Source organism: Mesoplodon bidens, assembly GCF_964165515.1.
Source record: "Mesoplodon bidens genome assembly, chromosome: 3".
Classification (NCBI taxonomy): Eukaryota; Metazoa; Chordata; class Mammalia; order Artiodactyla; family Ziphiidae; genus Mesoplodon; species Mesoplodon bidens.
In genome coordinates this window covers 55805345-55830243 of record NC_138178.1, presented here as the reverse complement: position 1 = coordinate 55830243, position 24899 = coordinate 55805345, and the positions used below count along the sequence as shown (strand labels likewise).

At 50.0% G+C, this 24899-nt stretch overlaps 1 protein-coding gene across 3 annotated transcripts in view; it reads left to right on the top strand.

Annotated features, from left to right (window-relative positions):
* Positions 1-15057: 15057 nt before the first annotated feature.
* The window catches only part of MEGF11 (multiple EGF like domains 11), a 237413-nt gene continuing 227571 nt past the window's right edge, over positions 15058-24899 (top strand). For all 3 annotated transcript variants that reach the window (XM_081227620.1, XM_081227619.1, XM_081227618.1), the window contains exons 1-3: positions 15058-15209; positions 19919-20020; positions 24278-24378. In XM_081227620.1, coding sequence (XP_081083746.1) covers positions 15073-15209; positions 19919-20020; positions 24278-24378 — 340 coding nt within the window. In that variant the 5' untranslated portion in view covers positions 15058-15072. The remainder of the gene's footprint in view (positions 15210-19918; positions 20021-24277; positions 24379-24899) is intronic.

Below are 24899 nucleotides of genomic sequence, written 5' to 3'. Positions count from 1 at the left end.
TTCCACAAGCAGAGCTGAAAGTTGAGGGCTACGTGTGCTGTCACTTGTTAAGGTATTAGAATATATTCTGGGTGAGGCCCAGAATAGGGTGGCGCCCTGCTCATTCCTGGCACACAAACCACTGCTCTGCCTTGCTGGGGAATGGGCCCCTTCTGTACTAAAATAAACTCCATGTCCTCTGAGGGCAGGAGAGGTACACAGGACTCATGTGCTCAATTATTGATCCCATTCAGATCTCTTGCCAGTTATTGCTACCTACCCCTCTGCCCCCAGTTAGCTAGCTCTAGGGGTAGACAGTGAAAGGTAGGGCTTATTCCTTTAAAGGCCTGTTCCCAATTTCTCTCTTGATTCCTCAAATCACAGTGGAGGTGAGATTGGTACATTTAAAGAAGGTAGTTAGGGCTTCCCTGGTGGCGCAGTGGTTGAGAGTCCGCCTGCCGATGCAGGGGACACGGGTTCGTGCCCCGGTCCGGGAGGATCCCACATGCCGCGGAGTGGCTGGGCCCGTGAGCCATGGCCGCTGAGCCTGCGCGTCCAGAGCCTGTGCTCCGCAACGGGAGAGGCCACAGCAGTGAGAGGCCCGCGTACCGCAAAAAAAAATAAATAAAAATAAATAAATAAAGAAGGTAGTTAGGTTACAGGATGACACAAGGGAAATACACACGGAAGACGTTGTAAACTAAGATAATCTGGTCTGGGGGTCTGGCATCCTCACCTGCAGCCTCAGCTACGCTCAGGATCATCAACCTGCCCCATTCCTGTAGTGGAGGCACACAGCCTCCCCACCCATCTCCTGATGTCAGAGCCCTAGGAACCTTAAAGACCATCTAGTACTTTCTCAGCTAGGTTCCTAACACCCCATGCCGTCCACTGTATGTAATGGATTGACTTTTCTCCTGTGCATCTAGAAAGGTATGAGTTATGAACAATCCTCGGGAGAGGTGACAAAACAGTCACTGAAATCATTTTCTGGATTCTGTGGTTCAGATGAGGAACCAGTTAAGAAAGGCTTCCTCTCAGCTTATAGAGGACAATGAAGCCCCAAGGAGGCAGGAGACTGGCCCAAGGTCACACAGCTGGCCCAAGCCCATCCTCTTCCCACAATAGCACAGTGTCCCCTCTTCCTCTGCTCAAACTTAGTGAGCATGGAGGAAGCTCTGATCCAAAGAGATGACCCCCCAACCCTCCCCCACGTGCCACACACAGCACATTTGCACACATACTTGCACACATGTGTGCACGTATGCACAAAGTCAGAAGGGCAAAGACAAACCTGGAAGCATAGTGATAGATAAGCAGGTAGTCCTTAGTTCAGATCTAGTGCATGTATTTCTAAACTGTGAGTCTCCGTTTCATCACCTGCCCATGGAGATCATAATGCGTGCTTCTTAGAGCCACTGTGAAGACGGGGATTGGCCATGTGCCCAGTTCAGTGCCCTGCAAAGGGCAGTCTCTCAGGAGCCATTCATTTCCTGCTTTCTTCTGGGGCTCAGTAAGATGCTCCATGGTTGGCGAGTGAACGGAATGTTCACTATTTGAGTCAGTCTTCATCCAGTTTCTCATCCAACAGGGGATGTTAACAGAGCATCCTTAGTAGGTGCTCTTAGGTACCGAATATGGCGTTAGTACACCATGCTCACTTGAGCTCAAACTTCAGCCGTGGTTTGCCAGCCAGCTGGGCACACCCAGACCCCAGACCCAACGCCTACCTGTGCCCCTCTCCTTTTCTTTCTGCTCCCCATCTTGGCACAGTCAAACCTCTGTGTGTCAGAGGTCTACCATGGCTTTGCAAGCTTCTGACCTGCCTCCCGTTCTTCCCATCCCACTGAGCCCCTGTATGTGTTATGGCAAGTTTTAGAAATCTGTGGGCACACCAGAGAATTAGAGCACGGAGGTAGCATGGTTAGACTTGGCACGAGCTTCCCATTTTCTACCCGTCAGTGATTCGGCATATTGGAGGTTGGCGCTTCACTGCTCGACCTGCCTGCGGAAAGGGCAGAAAGCAACTTGGAGCAGCTGGCGTCAGAGGAGGAAACCTGCCTCCCACCCCCCATCTTGCCTTGAGGAATGGGCGGTTCACATTTCTGAGTTTCCTGTTGAGTTGGGAGTTAAGCAGAGAAGACCTTTCTGGGGTTCCAGTGCCTGCTACCAAAACCATTTTTTGCAATTGTGCCTATTTCCTTTCCTGCCTTGGTAAGTGGATGATGGTGAATGGGATCACATCTCTTTGGATTTATTGGGATTTGGCATGATTTCAAGGGTCCTTATTCCTCAAGGCCTGTCCTTGTCCAGGAGAGGGTATGAAGTAAAGGAAATAAAGCTGAATAGATCATCAGTGTAGAAGCTAGCCTTGGAAACTGCTTTTCAGGAGAGAAAAAAAAAAATCTCACTGTCTCTGGGGTGGAAATGCACCCGTGAGCGTGGCCAGTGGCTTTGGTGGCACCTCAGTTAATTGAAGTTCCGGTTAACTGAGGTTGGGCTTCATATGCTCTTGGACACTGGTGCTCAGGATGGCCTGTGCCTGGCTGAGCCTAACTCGGTGGCATGGCTCAGATGCTCCTAACTTCCTCTGCATCACCTGCCATGCCTCTCTCAGGCCTAATGCCTCAGTCAGCATTGTTCCATGGAACCCTCAGAAGGAGCTGCTCTGACACGTTAAGCTTTTTAATTTAGCACACACCACGCATATATGCCCCCAGACAAAACAGAATTGATCTATAATTCTCTTAATGGAAGCACAGGCTTTAGTTGCTCCAGAAATAGATCGTTACCTCTGCCACCTTTTGTAATGTTTTCCCTCCCATTTTTTTAAAAAATATGATGTTTTATTTCATCCCTCTATTGTAATCCACCAATGCCAGACATTCCTTTTGAGACCTTTAATTTATAGCATGTTTGTTCTGTTTCGCTTCATTCATTAATGATCTTCCCAGGCCCCCCATGCCAGAGTCTTTGTGTAAATGCCCTTTTACAGTAAGCGGGTGCTTTTATCCTTAATGAGCAATTTCCTGGAAAATACCGAAATAAACAATGAATAACCAGACCAGGAACACGGTGAGTCTGGGAGCCGTGTGCCATTCTGCAAACTAAACCTGGGAAGATGAGGATAGATTTTGATCTGCCGCGGTGCTCTTTCGGTGACCCCTTCCTTTGGGAAGGGGTGCAGGGTGCTGATGTTCTGGAAGGTGTGTGAGTGTCTTGCTCCTCCGGAAAACCAGAGTTCAGAAGAACCATTTTTCACGAATGCTCTTGACCGTGGAGATGGTTGTCAGACACATCCTAGGCCAGAAACGCAGCCGAATTGGCTTCTGGTTCCAGACTTGGAATTATCTCTTAGACTGTGGGTCAGCAGGGCCTGGGCTGGGCTAAATTGCAAACTTACTGACATTCATCTTGAGTCCCTTTCTCTGCGTTCTGGCAGACGTGTCCCACCCCAAGGAGGTGGTCCTTATTGGAGGATCCTAAGAAACCCCTTCTCTCTCCCTGCACACACCCCCTCCAGCCCCCAGCAAGAGGGGGATGACCACATTTTACTCAGTGTTTTACTGTCTACAGGCCCTTCTCATAATCCTCATCTCTTTGGCTCTCAGGACCCTGTGAGGCAGGTTTTCTTACTACTCCCACTTCACAGAGGAGGAAGCTGGCGCTCCCACAGGTTAAGTGACCTGCCCAAGGTCACACAACTGGTAAGAGACAGAGCTGGGTTTAGGACCCAGGAATTGAGATCAGAGTTCCAGGTGCTTGGTTACCCCTGGAGGAGCAGAGCCTGTGGGAATGCCGGGGACTGAGCGGGCGCTGGAGTGAGGTGACACTCCCTGGGCTGACCTGACCAGGCTGTGAGCCAGGATTCACCAGTGTCATGGACAAAGGGCTGCAATAACTTTCTTTTAAAAATCTGAATACTTGGTTCATTTATTATACTGGATAGAGCTGACCAAATTATACATTATCCATCCATTTTCGGTGTCATCAGATCATTTTGGGTCTTTGAAATGGCATAATGTTTTTAATCACAGCGTGGATATAATCACAGCATGGACACAGGCCATTCAGTTATTCTGGCAATCCCTACCCACACCCCCGCCCTGGCTTGATGGCTTCCAGGGCTGCCTGGAAAGCTCCATAAAGTGGCCTGTGTCCCTAGCGGTAGCAGGCTCAGGGCTCATAAGTCCCTGCTGTTTGGTAATATGCACCCCAAAGAGCAGTGTGAGAGAGTCTGGGCCTGGGGGAGGGTATGCTATGGGGGCACTGCCTTTTTTTGCAAAATGAAGGTAGCTTTATTGTGGTTTTATTAAATTGAAAAGCTGACCAGCTCCTCATAGAAAACGTCGACAGAAGAGTATAGAGAAGAAGGTTAAGTCACCTAAAATATCATCCCCTAGACACCTTTGTTAACATCCTTCTGGGCATCTTTCTTTTTTTTTGTTTGCTCTCAGTACACATACCACCCGCATGTACGACGAGATTGTAACCTTCATGCTACTTTGTAACCTGTGTTTTTCACATGATGATATATCAGGGTCCTTTCCATGGTAGTGAACTTACGTATATCATCTTTTATTTATTTATTTAATGTATTTTTTTCCTATTCTTTTTTAAAAATTTAAATTAAAAAATTTAAATTAAATATTTAAATTAAAAAATTTAAATTAAAATTAAAACAAATATATTTGATATTTAAATTAAAAACAAATATCACATATTAATGCATATATGTGGAACCTAGAAAAATGGTACAGATGAACCGGTTTGCAGGGCAGAAATTGAGACACAGATGTAGAGAACAAATGTATGGACACCAAGGGGGAAAGTGGGGGTAGTGGGGGGTGGTGGTGTGATGAATTGGGAGATTGGGATTGACATGTATACACTGATGTGTATAAAATGGATGACTAATAAGAACCTGCTGTATAAAAAAATAAAATAAAATTCAAAAAAATTTTGTTTTCTATTCTTTTTTTTTTAATTGATGTGTAATTGATTTACCATGTGTTAGTTTCAGGCCTACAGCAAAGTGATTCCATTTTCTATATATGTATTTTCAGATTCTTTTCCATTGTAGGTTATTACAAGATATTGAATATAGTTCCCTATGCTATACAGTAGCTGTTGTTTAGCTGTTTTATATATAGTAGTGTGTATCTGTTAATCCTTGTTGTTTAGCTGTTTTATATATAACAGTGTGTATCTGTTAATCCCAAGCTCCTAATTTATCCCCTCCCCACTTTGGTAACCATAAATTTGTTTTCTATGTCTGTGAGTCTATTTCTGTTTTGTAAGTTCATTTGTATCGGTTTTTTTTAGATTCCACATATAAGTGATATCATATGATGTTTGTCTTTCTTCCTTCACTTAGTATGATAATCTGTAAGTCTGCCCATGTTGCTGTAAGTGGCAATATTTCATTCTTTTTTATGGCTGAGTAATATTCCAGCATATATATATACCACATCTTCTTTATGCATTCCTCTGTCAATGGAGATTTAGGTTGCTTCCATATCTTGGCTATGGCAAATAATGCTTCAATGAACATTGGGGTGCATGTATTTTTTTGAATTAGTTTTCATCTTTTCTGGATATATGCCCAGGAGTGGGAGTGCTTTACATATATTATCTTAAAATATGTTTGCTTTTATGATTAAGGTGATGATAATGCTCATTGTAAGAAACACTAATATAAGAACAAAAATGTTTGACTTAAAAAACACAAGTCCTGTGATGTTTCTCTCTTCCCCTCCCCTTACGGATGACCACTATTAATGCTCCAGTGTATAGGCTTCCATATTTGCCTACACGTCAATACCTTTAATGTTTGCATAATATTTTGTTTTGTATACATGGTGGGATTTATTTAGCAAGGACCCTACTGATTTAGGCATTCAGGTTGTTTCAATGCTGCTGAAATAAATATCTCTTTATTAAGAGATGATGTAACATTCTTGAACCTATCCTTGGCCTTGGTCAATTTTTAAAAGTTAAATTGCAGAAATGGAATGCTTGGTTAAAGATGTAGATTAAAACATTTTGTTATGTATTGCCAAGCGGCTTTCTAGGACACCGATGCCCATTTCCACAACCAATGCACAGGTGTAGGACCCTTCAGGCTTTGTTGGTGTCTGGCTTCAGATTCTCCTGGCCTAGATACATACAGAAGGTTCCAGAAGGAAACCTGGAGAGGCTGCCCTAGTCTGTAGACTGACAACCACGCCCTCCTGTTTAGCTCCTGACTGGTGAGAAGAGGTCCCCAAGGTGTGATGGGGCAGAGGCTGCCCTGATGTGGGCCCTGGGCTGGACTAGAGCACAAGACAAGAGGCCAGTCTTCAAAGGGGTGCTGAAGATTGGACAGAGAGGTAGGCAGGAACTTAGGGTTCCAGCCCTCACAATGCCACTGATGCCTACATTTCCAGTGCTGGGCTGCAGTTTAATCCTCACAAGAACCGGTCGTTCTCTCATCCTTCCCACGTAGTCAGAGAGGAAAAGGAGGCCCAGAGCAGTGAAATGAGTTCTCCACGATCCAAACCTAGAATCCAGTTCTCCTGCCTCTGCTGCTTTATCTTCTTGCTGCTGGGAGATGGGGCAAACCCAGTGTGGGGGTGAAGAGAGAGAAGAATGTGAGGAGGGGAAGGTCAGGGAAAGAAGACATGCTGGAGGTAAATTTGTAGAGCTGGAAGAGTCCAGGAGATGGTACAGTCTGACCCCAGCCTCTGGGACAAGCAGAGAGTGAAGCTCAGAGAAGGAAAGCAACCTGTCCCAAGTCACACAGCAAGTTAATGACTTAGCAGGCAGAGAGAAGAATGGGGCCACGGAAAGCTGAGCTGCTCCTGAGCTGAGCTGGAACTCAGGAGGGAAGACCCAAGGGAGAGAGGAAATATATCTGCTCTGAGTCCTGACAGAGTAGAGCCGGGAGGCTGGACAAGCTTGGGAACAGGCTGCCCACCTTCAGAGGAGGCAGCCCTGATCAAGAGTGGATTCAGAGGCAACTGGAGATGGGCCGGATTCAACATGTGGGGGACCTTTGGGGATGGTATGCATCAATTCCAGCAAAGGTCTCTGATAGCCCATCACATTTGCCTGAGGCTTCCTGCCGGGCAAAGGCCTCAGTGCTTTGAATTAAGCCACAGCCTGAGTCCACTGCCCTCTCACAGCCATTCCCACACACCCTCCAGCAGGTGTTTGGGGTCTTGGGGCAGGACCTGCCTGAGTTGTCTTTGTGTCCAATGACTGGCAAGTGTTCAATAAATGTTTGATGAAAGGATGGATGAAAGATGAGACCATCTTGGTAATTGTACATTTAAGACTGACCCTGGAGTCACCAAATACATATAGCCAAGCCTAGATTTTCCAGCAGAGGATTTTTCCATCAATATTTACCCAGCTCCTTACAAATTCTAGAATTCAGAATTAGAGAGTTGGAAAGGTCTTTGAGACGGGGGGTGGCGGGATATGAGTCAGCAGGAAACTAATATTTTATTGAGCACATTCTGTGTGCTAGATTCTGAACCAAGCACTTTACCTGATGACTCATTTGATATCCTAACAGCCCTGTGAAGTTGGTCTTACCTCATGTGATTGATGTGAAACAGCCCCAAAGCAGATAAATGACATTATCCAGGTTAAGTAACCAGTACGGTGGAGTCAGAATTTGAATCCATGTCAGTCCAGCTCTGCTTTTGCCTTCCATGAGCCCTGCCACCAATGTGTCATGTGATCTTGAAGTCACCTGGGGGCAGTTTGCCCTCCTGTGGGATGAGGTGTTGACAGGTGATGCTCCCAGGTCTGTCTAGGTGCCAGTTCTGGTACCACGTGGCTTGCTGTCCAGCTGTTCATCCTCGCAGCTCAGCCCAATGGGGAGGCTTGACCCAGTGATGGGTCACTCTACAGGGCCCCAACCCTCAGTGCTCTTTTCCCATCTGGGCATCTGTGGTTGCATCTTGTGGTTTTAGAAATGTTTTTTTGCAGAGCGAGCGGGAATGGGGACTAATCCCCATGGGGCTGTATGGCCCTGAGTGACTGACTTGCCTGTGAGGGTTTTGTGGATGCGGCCATGATTTAATGCCAGGGCATGTGGGGTTCCCATAGTTCAGAGAACCCCACAGCCCTGGGAGAGGGTGGGAGACGGGAGCGGAACAGGCCCGGTGCGGGCTGGGTTGGTGAGAGCACAGGCAGCCTCCGGTTTGGCCACGCCGGTTGAGTGTGCCCTGATTTGCAAAGAAATGGAAAGATGGAGATAATTGCTCTGTGAGAAATGAAATGGCCTAAGAACACAGATAAGTTTTCTCCCTTCATCTTCAGAGAGGCTGGAGGCTGGGGGCGCAGCTGCTGCCTTCCTGGGAACGGGAGGGCTGAGGGCTCGGAGCCCAGGGGTTGCACATAATGGGGGAGGGAGGCGGGTGCTTCATGAATTTGTTGGTTTCTACACCTCTGTCCACTCCCCCTCCCCGCTCCCCTGCCCTGGGGATAGGCTGTGATTTCTCTCCGAGCCTGACTAATGTCAGGGCCACTTGTTCTCTGCACGACTTGAGGGCACAGGGGCAGGACAGTCTTCTGACCCTGATTAATGGGCACTGCAGGCCTCCCTGGTGCCATTTTCAGGATTTGCAGCCCGAGGCTTCCCGGCCAAGGAGAAAGCAGAATTTATCAGTTTGGTGGAGCCTTGGGACGAGGACGTTTACCATGTCTCAGGAGGTGACTCCAATCCCCTGTTTTATCCCAGTGGGCAGGCACCTTGTGGGGCCTCCGTGTTGATGCTGGGAATTTCTGCTGTGCTTCTGCGGTCAGGGAATCACTCTTTTGGAGATTGAGAGCTATGGATTTATTTTTTAAACTTTTTTTTTTTTTTAGGTGCAGGGAGATTAGAAAGCATTCAACACAAGCCCGGCCCCTGGTGGGATTGCTGGAGGGCAGGAGCCTTCATCAAGGTGAAGGGTGAAGCCTCTTAATTATGGGCTGATCGCTGCTCCTCTTTTCCTCTGGCACTGATCAGACCCCAGCAAGGCCAGTAAACAGAGAGGGGCTTGGGGACTGGGAGCCAGCTGAGAGAACAGTGGGAAGATGAAGGGGAAGGTCCACTAGACGGGATGATAACCTTGGCATTTGCCCCATTGAGTGCAAACTTGGCTTTTTTGTTTTATTCAGGAAAAAACAGAGGAGTGTGTGTGTGTGTATTCTATAAATAGAAGATAGAAATCTCTCTCTATACACCCACATGCCGGGAGGAATGTGAGACGTTTGCTTTATCAGTGCCAGTTTGGGGTTTGCTTCTTCTGCTTCCCGAGCCTGAAAGCGCCTTTTCATGAGGCTCTCGGAACACCAGTCAGTCCCCCATTGCAGCTTGAGCTATTGAGTGGGCTTCAATGCCCGCCTTGTGCTGGTTCCTGGAACAGATATACCCCGGTGTTGGCGGGGTGGCCCAGGCAGGAGTCTTTGAGTCACTCTCAGAATGTCACAGTGCCCACTGTATCCATCGCCAACAGATTGGTGTCTCTGCGGTGCAAGGTCAATGCAGGGTGGAATGCCCCATACGGTAAGACCTGCTCTCAGGACAGGTCTTTGGTGGCCTCTGTCAAGACAAACACAGGCAATGTGGCTGATCCTGAGGCTTGGGACAGCTGAGAGGTCGGGGTGGGTGGTTGGCTGTAGAGTGAACAATTTGTGGAGTCGACAAAGATGGATTGAGCCCCCTCTCTGTACAGGCAATGGTCTGGGTTCTGGGGACGGCAATGAACACAATAGACCAAAACCCCTGCCCTCGAGAAGTGTGTTTTGGTGGTGTGGTACAAAGGGAAGGAAAATGATGGGCAGGATCTAAGGCCCAGAGGGAAGAGCTGAGGCCACATCCAGGTGGTTCATATAGGACAGGAGCGCTTTCCAAAGTTAAAACAACTGTTCAGCAATGTAAGACAGGGATGACAAGTGCATGGCACCCATGGGTCCCTCTCCCATCCAGTGCCCACGAGAGGCATTACTAATCAATCATGGCATGTTCCCCTCAGCTCCTTTCCTCAGGAGGGCATTCCAAGCAGCCGCTACCAATCGATCCCCAGCATTGTGACTGGAAACCTCCCAGGACCCACAAAATAGTGCCTGACCACTCCTGCTGCCAATGCAAAGTTGTTGAGAAGGAAGGGCTTCCTGGAGGAGACTGGGATGGACAGAGAGCAGGTTCCAGCCTCACGGACCAGGCTCCAGTGTCCAAGATTTTGGCACAGTCAGGAGGACTAGGCAGGTGGTGGAAGCGAAGCAGATGGGGGAGATTTTTGCACAGATGCACCATGAGGTCATCACGACTGATCCTGGGGCAGAGGCCATCTGTTTGTCTGTCTGCCCTCTGCCCCAGTTTTATGCATCTTGCTTAATGTGAGCAGCTGGTGTCTGGCCAGGTGTGTGTTGCCATCAGAGAGACAAGCTGGACTCTACAGGTGCTGGTGCTGGCGGGGCCCCAGCAGAAGGCAGGACCTTCAGAGGATGCTGCCATCTGTAAGGTCTGCTCAGCCTGCAGAGCCAACCCAGGCCAGGACAGAAAGCCCAGGCTAGGAGGAGGGGTTCTTTGCTGTGATGTCAGTGTCTCTTTAATACCCAGTGGCAGAGTCCCTTTAACACCAGGTGCCAGGCACAGAAGGCCCTCAAGTGTTAGCATAAACAAATGGATACAAACTCTAAGGATGCAGATTGGCAGGACCAGGACTTCCTCCAGACTTGACCTTGATAGAGAAGAGCAGAGTTTACCAAACCAGTATCCTGAAGAAGTCTGCTGCTACAGAGGTCACTAGAAAGTTCTGTGGGAAAGACTGGGTGAAAGAAACAGGTCTCTTTACTCTGGGTCTTCCCAGAGCCTAAGGTCTGCTCAGATACAATGTGGATATTTAAGATGAGGCCATAGCATGCAGCATTTCCTGAACTTCGTCTCTCAGGGAAATCTTGGTCTGGAGATTTTTACCAGTATCTCCTGGGACTAGCGCTTCATAGAACAGAATTTTCTAAAACACCCCCCAAAGTTTCCCATGTTGCCCGCTTCTGCTCCGCAGGGCACACCCTCCTAGACCCTCCAGCACCGCCTGCACGTTCCTGCCTCCAGTCGCTTGCTTATGCAGTACTTCCCCTGAATGCCGTTTATTTGCCCTCCCCTTTGCATATTCTGTGCGCCTTAAGTCCCGTCCCCTCCACCACGTTTTCCATAGGCCTCCGGGGGACTTAACTGCTTGCTGCTTTCATCACTGCAAATGGGCTGTAGCTGACTCGTGTTCTTTCTTTGTGTCCTGGAAGCACAGCCCAGGGCTGGGCAGGTGGCGCTCCAGGAGTTTGATTAGTTCAGGCCCTGCCAGGTGTGCAGAGTGACTACACCAGTGGGCAGGTGTGAGCCTCACCTCCAGTCCAGCAGGTGTAAAGCAGCCATACCCCCAGTCAGGAAAGAAATTTCTCCACCTCTGGAACATCACTCCCTTCCTCTGCTTCTTACTATGCAGGGAGCATGGGCCAGAGGGGAGGGAACCAGCTGATCTACTTACATGCTCTCTTCCTCTGAAGTGAAACCAGGGGCATTTTCTTATTTAATTATTTAATTATTTTATTTATTTATTTATTTATTTATTTATTTATTTATTTTGCGGTACGCGGGCCTCTCACTGTTGCAGCCTCACCCGTTGCGGAGCACAGGCTCCGGGTGCGCAGGCTCAGCGGCCATGGCTCACGGGCCCAGCCGCTCCGCGGCCTGTGGGATCTTCCCAGACCAGGGCACGAACCCGTGTCCCCTGCATCGGCAGGCGGACTCAACCACCGCGTCACCAGGGAGGCCCTATTTAATTATTAATGCCCCAAATCAGATGGTGACTGCTGTGTTAACCTCTGTTACTCCGAATAGAGTCGGTCTAATAACCACCGCGGCGGGATTGATTTTCCCTCAGTCATCTCATAAGTATATGTCTTTGGGATCTGTCCTCAGAGAGAGAGAGCCCGGGGAAGCCCCATTAAAGTTAATGACTATGAGTTGCCCCCAGGTGGGGATGGCTCCTTTCTGGCTGCTCTTCACTCCACCTCAGTGAAGTGTCGGAGACAAGTAGAAACACATTTTCTAAAATCAGTTCCCAAAAGGAACTGACTGGCAACAGACTAGGACTTGACCCCAGCCTCAAAGCATTTACGGACACATCGGAAAGATGAAGTCAACCTGCTGGGAAGGATGTCAGGGCAAGATGGGAGGTGATGAGCGCTGGACCGGCTGGCCGGGCTGGAAGCTACATGAGTGTAGTGTGCTGGCATGCGGTAGGTGCCAAGCCCTGCGGGGTGGCGGGGGGAGCGGGGCTGGGGCCTGAGCTGGACCTGGCGTGGCAGGTGTTTGGATGTGCAGAGTTGAGGAAGAAGGGCATTGAGGGCAGGGGAGCCGTGTGAGCAAGGCTTGTCAGTGAGAAAGAGCAGGAGATGGGGCCAGCCTGACTGGGGAGGAGGGATGGGTGATAAGGTTGCATCTTTTAGACTGGCCGCTTCAAAGAAAAAGTCTGAGGGCTGAGGGGGTCCTAGGGGAGTCACCTCTTCCACCCACAGGCTGACATCTTTCTCCCCCCACCACAGAGGTGGACTTGGCCTCAGATGGCGAACTTTGTGAATGCTGGTGACAGGGCTGATCGAGGCTTGGGTGTGAGTCCTGGGGAGCGTCCCCTGCTCAGTAGCCTTGACACACACACAGTAACAGAGGAGTGAGGCCTCAGACTGTGTAAATGCCACCTGGCTGGCGGTGTCCTGTGCTCCCGCATCCATTTCCACCTCCTGTGTGCTTATCCACACACCTGTTACCCTCTCTGTGCCCTGGTGCCCAGGTATCTCACTGCCCAGTGGGAGTCAGCCAAACTGTCCTGTCCAGATCTGACTCAGAGAGAAAGGTTTTCACAAAGATTTCAACAGATCTCCCAAATTATAGCCGCGATCCTAGTTATCTCCATCTGCCACCCCTCTTCCATCACAAGGATTAAAAGGGGCCAGAGGCACAATCTCCCCTAGTCCAGGTGGCCTCACCCTTTGATATTCTAAGCTTCATAAGTTTGAAGATGTGGCCAGGGGGTCCTCTTGGGAGAATGCTGGAGATTACAGAAGCGGCCAAAGTAACGAGACAGGGCCGTGGAGAGAATCCAGATGAGGCATTCTCTGCAGTTTGCGTTCAGACTTTATGCCTTTCAGCGCGCCTGTCCCTTCATTTATTTCGTTACTTGATTTATTTGATGTCTGATCAGCCCAACCCTCACCTGGAAGAAGATGCCCATCCTCCAAACTCAATGCCATGTCTTGGACAGGCTCTTTCTCCTCCCAAAGGTGAAGGTCACGCCTTCTCTTTGAGGAGAATGTGTTGAAATGACCGGCAGCCCTAGTGCTGCGTAGGGTCCAGTGAGTGCGGCGCCCTCTGTCCAGGTGCTCGTGGGGCCTCCGAGGCCTGGGGGCCGGTGGGGTGGGTGTATGGGGGAGTTAGGAGCGGCTGTGGCTTGCAACTCCCAGACTGCAAATTGTGCAGAAGCACCAGAATCACTTTTCTCTTTCTTAACCGATTTTCAGAATCCATTTAGCCAGATTATTTCCAAATCTCAGAGAGAAAAACCTCATTAATCATCATTTGGACCCCCATGGTTACACAGAATTTGTGACAATTTGTTTATCTTTGAAGGAGCTGCTAAGAAAGAGTTTAACAAGGAAATTATTGGGGCTGGGAGGGGAGAGTTTAACCTTTCACGAAGGCAGGCGCTCCATTTAGCTTCCCTCTGAGTACAAATGGGGGCGTGTGCAACATCCATGTTACTCTTCCTTGTCTCCAAGAAGGGTGAGTGCTTCTCATCGGTAAACTCCAGGTCAACAGACTAGAAATCCTCAACCATTTCAATCCTGGGGACCCCTTTCCAATGTTAAAAGAGTTTCTATACCATCCCTGCCCCCAGTTGTTAGAAGCTGCTTTTTTTTTTTTTTTTTTAATGTGGCTGATTGAGAATAAAAGGTCCTTTGCATTCAGTAAAGCTTTTAAGCAAATCACGATCGCATCTGTGAACACGTGAAATATATAGTGCTATCTTTCTGAGTCATAGTGTTTGTTCAGTCTGTAGCTGATGTTTGAGCACATATGAATTGCAGGTCCCCTGAGGCTGGCTCTGGGGCACCCTGCACCCTCACCGGGTGGGAACCCTTGGGCAGTTCTCTAAGGCTGTAGGACCACGGAGTCCTGGACAGGAAGGAGCCTCGGAGGTCATTTCAGCTGCTCCCACCTTAATGGTTCTCTGCATCTATGAGGAGCCCTTTGTTGGGGAATCCTCAGTTCAAGGACCAAGGGGCTTGGTAGCTGTGTAGGCCCACTTAACCCCTGACTCAGGCTGGCACTTCAGGGGCCAGGATCAAACTCTACAGGCTGATTCCTCAAAGCCCCTTACCAGGCTATCCAAGCCCTTCGCCCCCGGTTTGGTATGACGTGCAGAGATGCATCACCCTGGGTGTCCGTGGCTGATAGCCCATGGGAACAAGAAAAGCAAGGGCCAGCCTTCTGGGTGGCTTGTTGGACCAGAGCCGCTAAGAAGGGTTTTCTCAGCTTACCTGTCCCCAGGGCCATACCAGACACCTTTTTTTCTCTGTCTTCATTGAAGGAGGGAGTAGAGAGAGGAAGTGAATTGGCAAAGCACATCAAAGATGAGGGAGAAGGAACAGGGGGAGGGTGTTGTCCTTAAGGTAGAAGATCAGGGGTTCTTGGTCCAAGGATGGGCTCAGGGGCCTGAGGGCACCCTGAAATCACAGGCAAATGTCGTGCGTATGTGCATTTTGTGGGGGAGAAGGTCTGTAACTTTCATTAGATTCTCAAAGCAGTCCATGAACCAAAGAACTTTCAGAAGCTCTGGCCTAACATTTCAACGTTTCCCTGACTCAGCCTTCCCACTGCCCGGTTACTCAGAAGTGGTGAAGTGTTAACGGTGTTAGTCAAAGCCTGCAAGTGTGAAATATCAGCTGCTCATTACACGATGACGATGGGAAACTTTGCAGCTTAGCGAGCCTCTTCCGCCGCTTCATGCGAGGAGTCATGGCCCCAAACAGATGCCTAGGAAGACGGTCTGATTAATGACGCTGCCTCCTTTGTTCTCCCGCGCAGGGCCCAGGATGGTGCTCTCACTGACAGGGCTCCTTCTCTGCTCCCTCCTGCAAACCGTCCTCTCTCTCAACCCCGAGGACCCCAACGTGTGCAGCCACTGGGAGAGGTAAGATGCGGTTCTTGGATAGCCAGGCACTCCCTCGGGGCCTCACCCTGGGCTTGGCACTGTTGGGACAAAAGCAGAGGCAGGAGGTACGGAAGCTGTCCACCAAGTGCCTGCAGTCCAGCTGGGGACACAGCACAGATGCTGAAAGGTGGGCCAAAGCTGTGTAGATTCTGTCTGAGACTCAGTGCTCTGGGGGTCAGGGTGGGGGCGTTGAGTGACAGACAATGTGAATGATGCAGTCTGGTAGTTGACAGTATTCCTCCCTGCATTTGCACTTACAGCCATTTTACAGGTGAGGAAGTAGAGGCCCAGAGAGGCTCAGTGCCCATCCCCAGACAGGCGGGGTGCAGTGAGAGACTGTGGTCCAGATGAGTTGTTCTCCAATGCCACGATGCCTTCCTGGTCTCCCAGGACTGGCAATGATGCAGCAGCTCAGATGTGCGGGGCAGCCAGCAGCCTGCCCCGAGCAGGGTAGGTGAGGGGGCCCTGCTGCTTCCGATCTGGTGGGGTTAGAGAGGGCTGACAGGGGAAGGGCAGCTGCATTCTGGCTGCAGCACTAGGTCCAGGGGGAACAGGCTGGGGCTCTGCAGATGGCCTGACTTTGAAGCACAAGGTGAAAGTATCGATTTTGGTGAGCAGAAAGACAGTGACCAGAGACCCAATCAGGAAAAACCAAATTATACCCTGGAATTGATTGGCCATGCTGACCAGGATGACTCTGTCACTTAGATGTTAATAAATCAAATGAATAAAATTAAGATGAGGGCCTGATGGGGGAAGCGGATGGTGGAGGAGGGCAGGTGAGTGGGGAGGGCAGTGCTCCATGCCTGTGAGGGTGAATGCCCCAGCCCCACAGCAGGGAAAGTCCCCTCACCCAGGGCCTGGCGGGACTGGCTGGGAGGCAGAGGGATGGTGCCCACACCAGCATGGTCTCCAGTGACCGGGTGCTCCACGAGGGGTCCCGACAGAGTCGAGGCTGGAGCAGAAGGCAGCGTTGCCACCAGCGTGCTCCTTTTTGGTGAAGTGGGAAGAGCACGAGATCAGTGATGAGACCTTGGTTCGCACCAGTCTGGAGTTTTCCATCTGTTAGCCCTGTGACTTTGGGGATGTCTCTGAACCACTCGGAGCCTACCTCTGCCTCTGTAAAGTGGGGGGAATTATTACCCCTGCCACACAGGCTTGTTGGATGATCAAGGTACCAGTTTCAGGAAAGGGCTTTGAGGACCATGAAGCTCAATTATTGTCTTTTCTTGTTGACAACTCCAGCTTTGCAGAAACAGTTATCACAGACGTTACTGCACATCAGGCACCCTGAAGTGCGGGTGAAAAGCAGATTCTCTTGGGTCCTCTCTGCAGAGACTCTGATTCCGTAGGTCTGGGGTAGAGCCTAGGCATATGCAGTTTTCATAAGCTTTCCACATGATTCTGTGGTGATCCAGGCCCCTTACCTCTTCTAGTTTTGGTGAATGTAAACCTTTATTTCCCAGTGGGTGAGGGAGAAAGCAGGTGACTTCCACATTAGTCTTTGGTTTGCAGACTTCAGTCTCAGCAATCCCCGTCTCATCCACCTTTCCCAGCTGGGACTCCGTTGCTTCCTGCCGAAATCTGTGCTGTATCCCTGCTTCTGGAACGCCTCCTTCCTGTCTGCTCACCTCTGCCTTTCCCAGTGCCTCCAACCTCTCCTCCAGGAAGCCTTCCCTGATGGTAGGGCCCACCCTGACTTCCCTTTTCTCTGAGCGCCATTTGCACCAGTGGATCAGTTCAAACTTAAACCAAGCTCACTAATTTTCTAAACCTGCCCGACATGAATACATTTGGAATGTGGAAATATTCTGATCTGAACCTGCACTGAGCCAGTGTTTCAGGCTGTTCGGGCTATCAGCTGAAGTTACTGCTTTGATGGGAGGACAAGGAGAGACTCCAGCAGCTAAGAGGAGGTCTGGGGCTTCTCCTGCCCCTAGGGAGGAGGTCTTGTGTGATGCCCTGTGCCACCAGGCACCTCCTTCTTCTTGGCTCTTCCAACTGAGCTCCACTGCCGTCTACATGTGGATGAGTCTAGTCTGTGTCATTCCAGAAACACACCCTGGTCCCCGGAGACCGCTTAGGGAGAATTCCCCAGCTGGATAAGTGCTTCTGGCAGGCTCCTCGTTAATTATGCCCCTCCACCATAAAACCCAGCAGAAAGACCTCCCCTGGCTAGCAAAGCCCAGCTTTACAAGATTAATCTGGCCCCTCGTTAGCATGTTGGCAAATCAGCGGGTTAAACCACCCAGCTATGAAACCAGGGGCACACGCTTCACCCGGGGACTTGGAGTTGGTTCAAGTTCTGGTTGCCTGACTCGCTTGGCTCAGGGCACCCCTGCAGAGCTGGATCTGTTCCCCATGACACCCTCCCCACCGTCTCTGTTGGGCTGATGCCCTTTCTCTGAGCACCCACTGTCCCTGTCTGTGCTAGAAGGGATGCCTGATTCCCCCAGGTGCTTAACAAAGGCAGGGAGTCTGGTCTGTGTGTGGTCTTGCTCCCCATCCCGTATTATGGTCAGGGAAGAACTATCCCTCAGCACCTGGCAAGGAGGTGTGTCACTGCCAGTCATATAATGATGATGGCCAGCATCTATTAGACACTGACAGTGTACCTGTTAAGCATTTTATGTGTATTATCTTGTGTTGAGCGTTTTACCTGTGTTATCTTGCTTTACCTTCCCACCACTCTGAGAGATAGATACTATCACTGCCATCCTAATCCTTGCAATAATGATATGAAGTCCCTGGTAATATTTATCATAGGTTTACAGGTAAGGAAATGGAAGCTTATACCAGCTAAGTATTATATCTAAGGACAGGCTGCTAACAAGTGACAGGCTTCAAACTTGACCCAGAGCCCCTGTACTCTTATCCTGCCTCTAAGTGACAGACTCAGTAAAGATGCAGGAGCCCAGGGTCATAGATTTTCAGAGTTGGAAGGGGCTTTGGGACACCAGGGGCGGGTGTCGAGCTCAGTTTCTCCAAGCCTGGAGATGAAATGGGTTCAGGCCATGTCTGCATAGACATGTGCCTCTGATGCACATCTCTGGTGTGTCGGCTGGTGGAGGCTCAGCAGGGACCCTTCTCACATCCTCCGTGCTTCAGAGAAACAGAATTTCCCACCACCCTGAGTACATGTGCATTGCTGACTGCTCCTGGCTTCCTCTTTCTGAATTCTAGACCTTTGACATTTCTGGCAGCAGAGAGCCTGCTAGAGACCCACTCGGGGGGCTGGCCTGCCCCAGCCCCCCTGCAAGTAAACCGACAATTTTCTCAGGCAAAGCAGACGGGATTTTATAGCCTGGACCTGGCCATCTGGCCCAAGTGAGTGAGCCTTCTGGGGAAAAACACTGAATAATACCCACTGACATAAAAATTAATCCCTAAAATCTCAGCTGAGGTCCTCTCCCAGCCTGCATAGGAAGTGTGAGTCCTCACTTTACACCCTGGCTTGACTGCCTTTTCATACCTCTCCTGCCAGCATGGGCAGGTGGAAAGGCTTATTTTGATGAAGCTGGGAGCTGCTTCCCTGTGGCTTCTACCCCCTGGTCCAGGTTTACAGTTAACAGGCAGGTAACAAGATACCACTTCGATCAGGAGGTCTGGGGGCATGTCCTCGTTGCATCCCCAGCTATACTAGAGACATAATAAAGCAAAGGGTAATGGGTGGGTGACCTTGGGGAAGTCACTTAACGTCTCAGATGCTTAGTTCCCTCATCTGTAAAATGAGAATAACAATGCCACCACCTACCTTATAAGATTGTGTGAGGGGACTTCCCTGGTGGTGCAGTGGTTAAGAATCCGCCTGCCAATGCAGGGGACACAGGTTCGAGCCCTGGTCCAGGAACATCCCACACGCCACAGAGCAACTAAGCCTGCGTGCCGCAACTACTGAGCCTGAGCTCTAGAGCCCGTGAACCACAACTACTGAGCCCGTGAGCCACAACTACTGAAGCCCGGTTGCCTAGAGCCTGTGCTCCGCAGCAAGAGAAGCCACCACAATGAGAAGCCTGCACACTGCAACAAAGAGTAGCCCCTGCTCGCCACAACTAGAGAAAAGCCCACGTGCAGCAATGAAGATCCAACACAGCCAAAACATAATAATAATAATGAGAAATTAAAAAAAAGATTGTGTGAGGATTAAGAGGGCTTAAAACATTTAACACAGGGCGTTCAAATATTAACAGTTATTGGTACCAGCTATGTGGCCTGGACAAGCTGCCTCTAAGCCTTCATTTTTTCACCTGTAAAATGGGACCACTTATTTCATAGAGTTGCTGCAAAGATCAGCTTCCATGCATGTGCTCTGAAGACCATAAAGATCTGAACAAACATTAAGTATTTTAAAACTTGCTAGCTTTGGGCCTTCCAGAGCCACATAGAATAAATGGAAACCCTCCTTTATTCATTCTCTGTTAAATGAACAAATGAACCAGAACTTCGGAAAGTGAGCTGGGCCACAGGGCCGTAAGGGGTGTGTCCTGGATCTAGCCTGGAGTCAGGGAGGTTTGAATGCGGAGAGTACCCAGGGCAGGAGGAGAAGAGTGGGGTTGGGGTGGGGGGGTTGGAGCCCCTGGACACTTGGCTGTGGGGCCTGGCTCCCCCGGGGAGGGAGACCCCATCCTGAATATCAGCTCTGCCTCCCAAGTGCTGACCACAGCTTCCTTCTCCTGTCTGGTTCTCAGCTATGCCGTGACCGTCCAGGAATCGTACGCACACCCCTTTGATCAGATCTACTACACGCGATGCACAGACATCCTCAACTGGTTCAAGTGTACCAGGCACCGGTGAGTACCTCTCTCAGATGGTGAGTGGGGGGAAAGAGGCAGGCCCTCAGGCTCACCTTCCTACCCCCCTAGCAGATGGAGTCAGTGCACCGCCTGCATCCCCTCGGTACCCACTCTTGGTATTCACGGGAGAGGCTCTGCTGAGGGCTTCTTTGTAGTCAGAGCAGCTTATGGGCAGGGCAGGCTAGAAGTGCTAGAGAATTACTGCCCTTGGAGGGCATCCCTCACCCACTGACAGATGGGGAGTTAGTGGAAAAATATGCCAGCTTCCTTACCCTTAGGGTAAGAAGTTCCTTACCCAACCCTGAGGCATGTTCTGCACATATCTGTGGTCCCCAGTGGGATGGAACCTCGGTCACCCACAGCAGGGAGCTGCTCAAAAGTGCACCCTGAATTGGCTGCCTTTACTTTCCTGTCTCATTTTACTACACCCTTCCCAGTGCTTCTTAGGATCAGCTCCCAGATAAGCTACTTGCTTTTGAATCCTTGCCTCAGGGTCTGCTTCTGGGGGAAATCCAACCTCAGAGGGCCCCTGTCAGAGCACATGTAGCCCCGTGCAGCATACCCGGCTTGGAGAACAGGGTGCAGGCTATATAGTCCAGCACTTCTTGGCACCGTGGCCAGGCTGCCCATGGGAAGCACTCCATCTGAACGACTGCACATGGGAATTCTGCTTCCTTGTCTGCAGTCCTCCTGGAAATCATGCCATGCCCTCATGGCACCAGGGAGACAGGAGAGGAAGGAAGAGAAAACATGTTTTCTTGGATGACCCTGAGCAAGTCACTCTATTTTGGGACTCCCTGTGTACTCATCAAACGTGTAATGATCCTTGCCCTACCTACCTGCAGGGTCAGGGATGTGCCAATACTGTGAAAAGAGCAGGGGAAAGTGGGGGAAAGTGAGGTATTAGGTACAGGCAAGGTAGCTTTGTTATTTGAGGGGTAAAAATTCAGCAGATGAAGGGTCAGTGAGGGAGTGAGAGAGAGGCTACCTGGTAGGCCCGTTTCCTAGTTTCTGAGCATCTGTATTGTTTCCGGATTTTTTTGCTTCCTCTTTGTGGGCCTGGTCACTCTTCGAGGTTATGCAGGAATCATGGTGGACAGAAATGTGGATGGGGAAACTTGCTGTATGCTGGAAGGCCAAAGTCCTGGTTTTCTTTGCAGGTTTTGCTAGTAACTTGTGAAACACTGAGCATAGATATAATAGCTGCTTTAAAATCCTTGTCTGCTAATTCCAACATCTGGGTCATCTCAGGGTTGGTCTTCCTTGATTGCTTCTTACAGAGGTACAATCTTCTAGTTTCTTTAATGTGTCTAGTAATTTTGAATTGTATTCTGGGCGTTATGAACAACAGAGACTGTAGAGACTGAATTCTCGTGTGTTCCTCCAGATTTGTTGTTGTTGTTGTTTGCTTGTTTGTTTTAGCAGCCAATTAACTTGGTTAAACTCAGTTTCCAAACTCTGAAAGTTCATAGTTTCAACCTTTGCTGGACTGCTTGGAACCTGCCCTGTACACGTGTAATTCAGGGGCCAGAAGTTTGGACAGAGATTTTACAAAGAATATGGGGCTTCCTCCTTGTGGCTCTCTCCTTTCTAGGGTTTCTCTTCTCACTTTCTAGTTGCTGGGTCTACCCTCATCTTGTCCTATGGTTCTTCAGACCAGTAAGGCTGTGTGTCCTCTGTCTGAATTTTAGCATCTGGAATATTATTGACTGGGGCCTGCCCTTGGGCTCACCTTTCCTGGTGTCATTCCCTTCTTCGAAGTGTCTACTTCCCTCCAGCATCTGCCTTTGTTCTCTCTCCAGTGCTTTTCAGGTAGTTGTTTTTTATATTTTCCTCAGATTGCAGAGTTGTTTGCAGGAGGGTTGATCTGATAGGAACGACTCAGCCATTACTGCATCCCCTTAACCTCCCCTAGTTGACCAAGTTAGCTGCCTGTGGCCCTGGTCGAAGGCAGAGGCAGAAAGAAAAGTCCTGCTCCCTCCATGACTCTGTCAGGCCCTGTGCCAGAGCCAAGTTTGCTCTGAGGAGTGGCATTTTGGGTACTTGGAGGCTGGCGCTGCCGTCCATCACCACCGGGGAAGGGTAAGTGAGTGGCTGCTTATTAAAACAGGCTGCATTCCTGGAACATGAAGTGTTTTGCTGAATTATTGAGGCGCTTTGCAGCTTTCCTGATGACCCAGAGTGAGCGTGCTGACAGCAGAACCATCCGTCTCCTTCAGCGTGGAATGGCTTGTTTGACTGCAGCATCCTTCTGGTAGCAGCCTGGCCCCTGGCCCCTTCCCTCTCCTTCCAGAGGAAAGGAGCCAGCAAGGATGGGAAGGTAGAAGCAGTGGGGGACATCTTTCTCCAGGGAGGCTTTAATGATTCTGAGACCACCTCTCCACTGGAAGGGCTTGGGGATAACTGTGGTGGAAGGCATGGATTGAGTGACTTCTTAGTCAACCCTGAGTCATTCTTTATCTCGGAGGCTTATACAATTCCTGAAATTGCCGGGAGCTGCCTTCCTGTACCGGGGAAGTAGCTTCACTTAGAGGCTCGCTTACTCTTCCCTTATGTATTTTTGACAAAGTAGAATGACCTTAGTTTGTGACATTCCCAAATATCACAGATTTCCCTGGAGTCCTGCACTGTCATTTGTCATAAAGGGAGGGCTGTAAGCACTGGTAGGGCTGGCCCAGCCTGTGCTGTAGGACTCCCTGCCCAAGTTGGCCTGACCCTCCAGGGAAAGCAGGCTATAGGCATCTCCAGTGACTGGACCCTGTGGCTCTGCCCCCCAACGAGGGGTCCACAGGGCAGGCTCCTCTGGGGTGCTGGTGGGGAAGTGAAAGAGCTCTGGCTTCAAGGCCCGAGGACTTGGGTTGAGTCCAAGTTACACCTTGACCTTGGGAAGTTACTTCCTCTCTCTGGTCTTTAATGGCCACTTGAGATCTCCTCCATTTTGACCTTATGTGTGAGGAAGGGGCTTTGCCTGTCAGTACCCAATTCTGACTCCCTCCTTAGGACTCCGTCCTCACACCATTCATTCCCTTGTCCTACGGCTTCATGATGGCCATCCCATTAGCCCAGAAAGCCACTCCTTGGGAACTGGCACAGGGCAGTAGGTTAAGCCCAGTGGCTTTGAAATTAGAGTGACTTGCGTTTGAATTCTGCCTCTGAAACTTATTAGCTGTGTGACCTCGAACAAGTGATTTAACTTCCCAGTTTTCTCATCCAGAAAACAAAGGGGGAGAGTACATAAAACAAAATAAGAATAAAAACTCTAAGGGGCTTCCCTGGTGGCGCAGTGGTTGGGAGTCCGCCTGCCAATGCAGGGGACGCGGGTTCGTGCCCCGGTCCGGGAGAATCCCACATGCCATGGAGCGGCTGGGCCCGTGAGCCATGGCCGTTGAGCCTGCGCGTCCGGAGCCTGTGCTCCACAGTGGGAGAGGCCACAGCAGTGAGAGGCCCTAGTACCGCAAGAAAAAAAAAAAAAAAAACTCTAAGAAAGAAATAAAGGGGGCGTAATAATGCTACCTGCCTCAGATAGAGACTGAGTGATTTTGCCTATAAATCTCTGTGGCACAGGACAAAGTCTCAACACTCAGGTCAGCATAAGAACTGGAACCCAGGTCTCTGACTCCCCGTCCAGAGCTTCTGCTCTCTGGATCTTAGCTTCTTCCTCTGCAGAGCTGGTTCTGAGCCTTCCCAAGATGGCATGCGAAGCTCTTTCCCAGGAGGTGTTATTTTTGGTGGGAGGGAGATGAATCTACTGTCTGGGACCTAGTCAGACTCAGAGGGTCCTTTTGCTGACTTGGCTTCAGTTCTCCAACTGGGTAGACCAATCCCCAGAGTGCCATGAGCAATCATGCCTGGGGTGGTGGCAGTTAGCATAGAAACTCTCAGGGCCCAATTCCTATCAAGGTCACCCCCTGGGCTGCGCCAGCCCTGGGTCTGGAGGTTTTCAGAAGTCCCTAGTTACTGTCCACAGTGTCACCCAGTAAGTATTTTCTGCAGCCCTTCTAAGTATCGCTCGGAAGGGATTGGTGAGAAGTCAGCAGGTGTAGCAAATGCTGCCGCCATGTCAGTAATACATTCTGCATCACAATGGCCTAGATCCCAACATCGATTTTTCTTTATTGTGTTCCATCATATTCGAAGCTGCCATTTTAAAGTAATTATTGAATGGCATCCTTGATATAGCTTAACACGAATATCATTCTAACAGGAGTGATTGATTTTCAAAACTTTCAGGTGGCTTTCTTTTCTGTGCCTTAGGATCAGTTATAAGACAGCGTATCGGCGTGGGCTCCGGACCATGTACCGGCGGAGGTCCCAGTGCTGTCCTGGCTACTACGAAAGCGGAGACTTCTGCATACGTATGTGGGGGCTGCAGTGGGGAGGGGAGGGAAGAGGGACAAGGGAAAGGGGGGTAGGCCTGTTATCCAGGTCCTGGGCAGCAGACCTCAGCTGACCTGAGGGCTCCAGAAATCATTGCCTGCTGCCGGTTCTGAGGGGATAATGGCTCTGGTGCAAACGCGTTAGCACAGATTTGTCTATCAGATCAACCTCCTAAGAGGGTGCACGTAAGCACATCAGTTCTAGGCTTTGATGGGGTCAGGAGAGAAGTGGACTCTTCTGGAGCGGGTGCTCTGAGGAGCAATGGGGAAGAAGTGCTGAGCGCCTGGCACAGAGCTGAGGTGCTCAAGAAGGAAGGAAGAGGTGAATGAATAAATGGATGGAGAGATGGAGAGATGGAGAGATGCATGGATGGATGGATGGATGGATGGATGGATGGATGGATGGATGGAAGAGAGGAAGCAGGGAAGGTGGGATCATTGGATGCAAGATCGTAGCACCTAGAAGGAGGATGGCAAGAGTAAGCTCACAAGGGACTGGT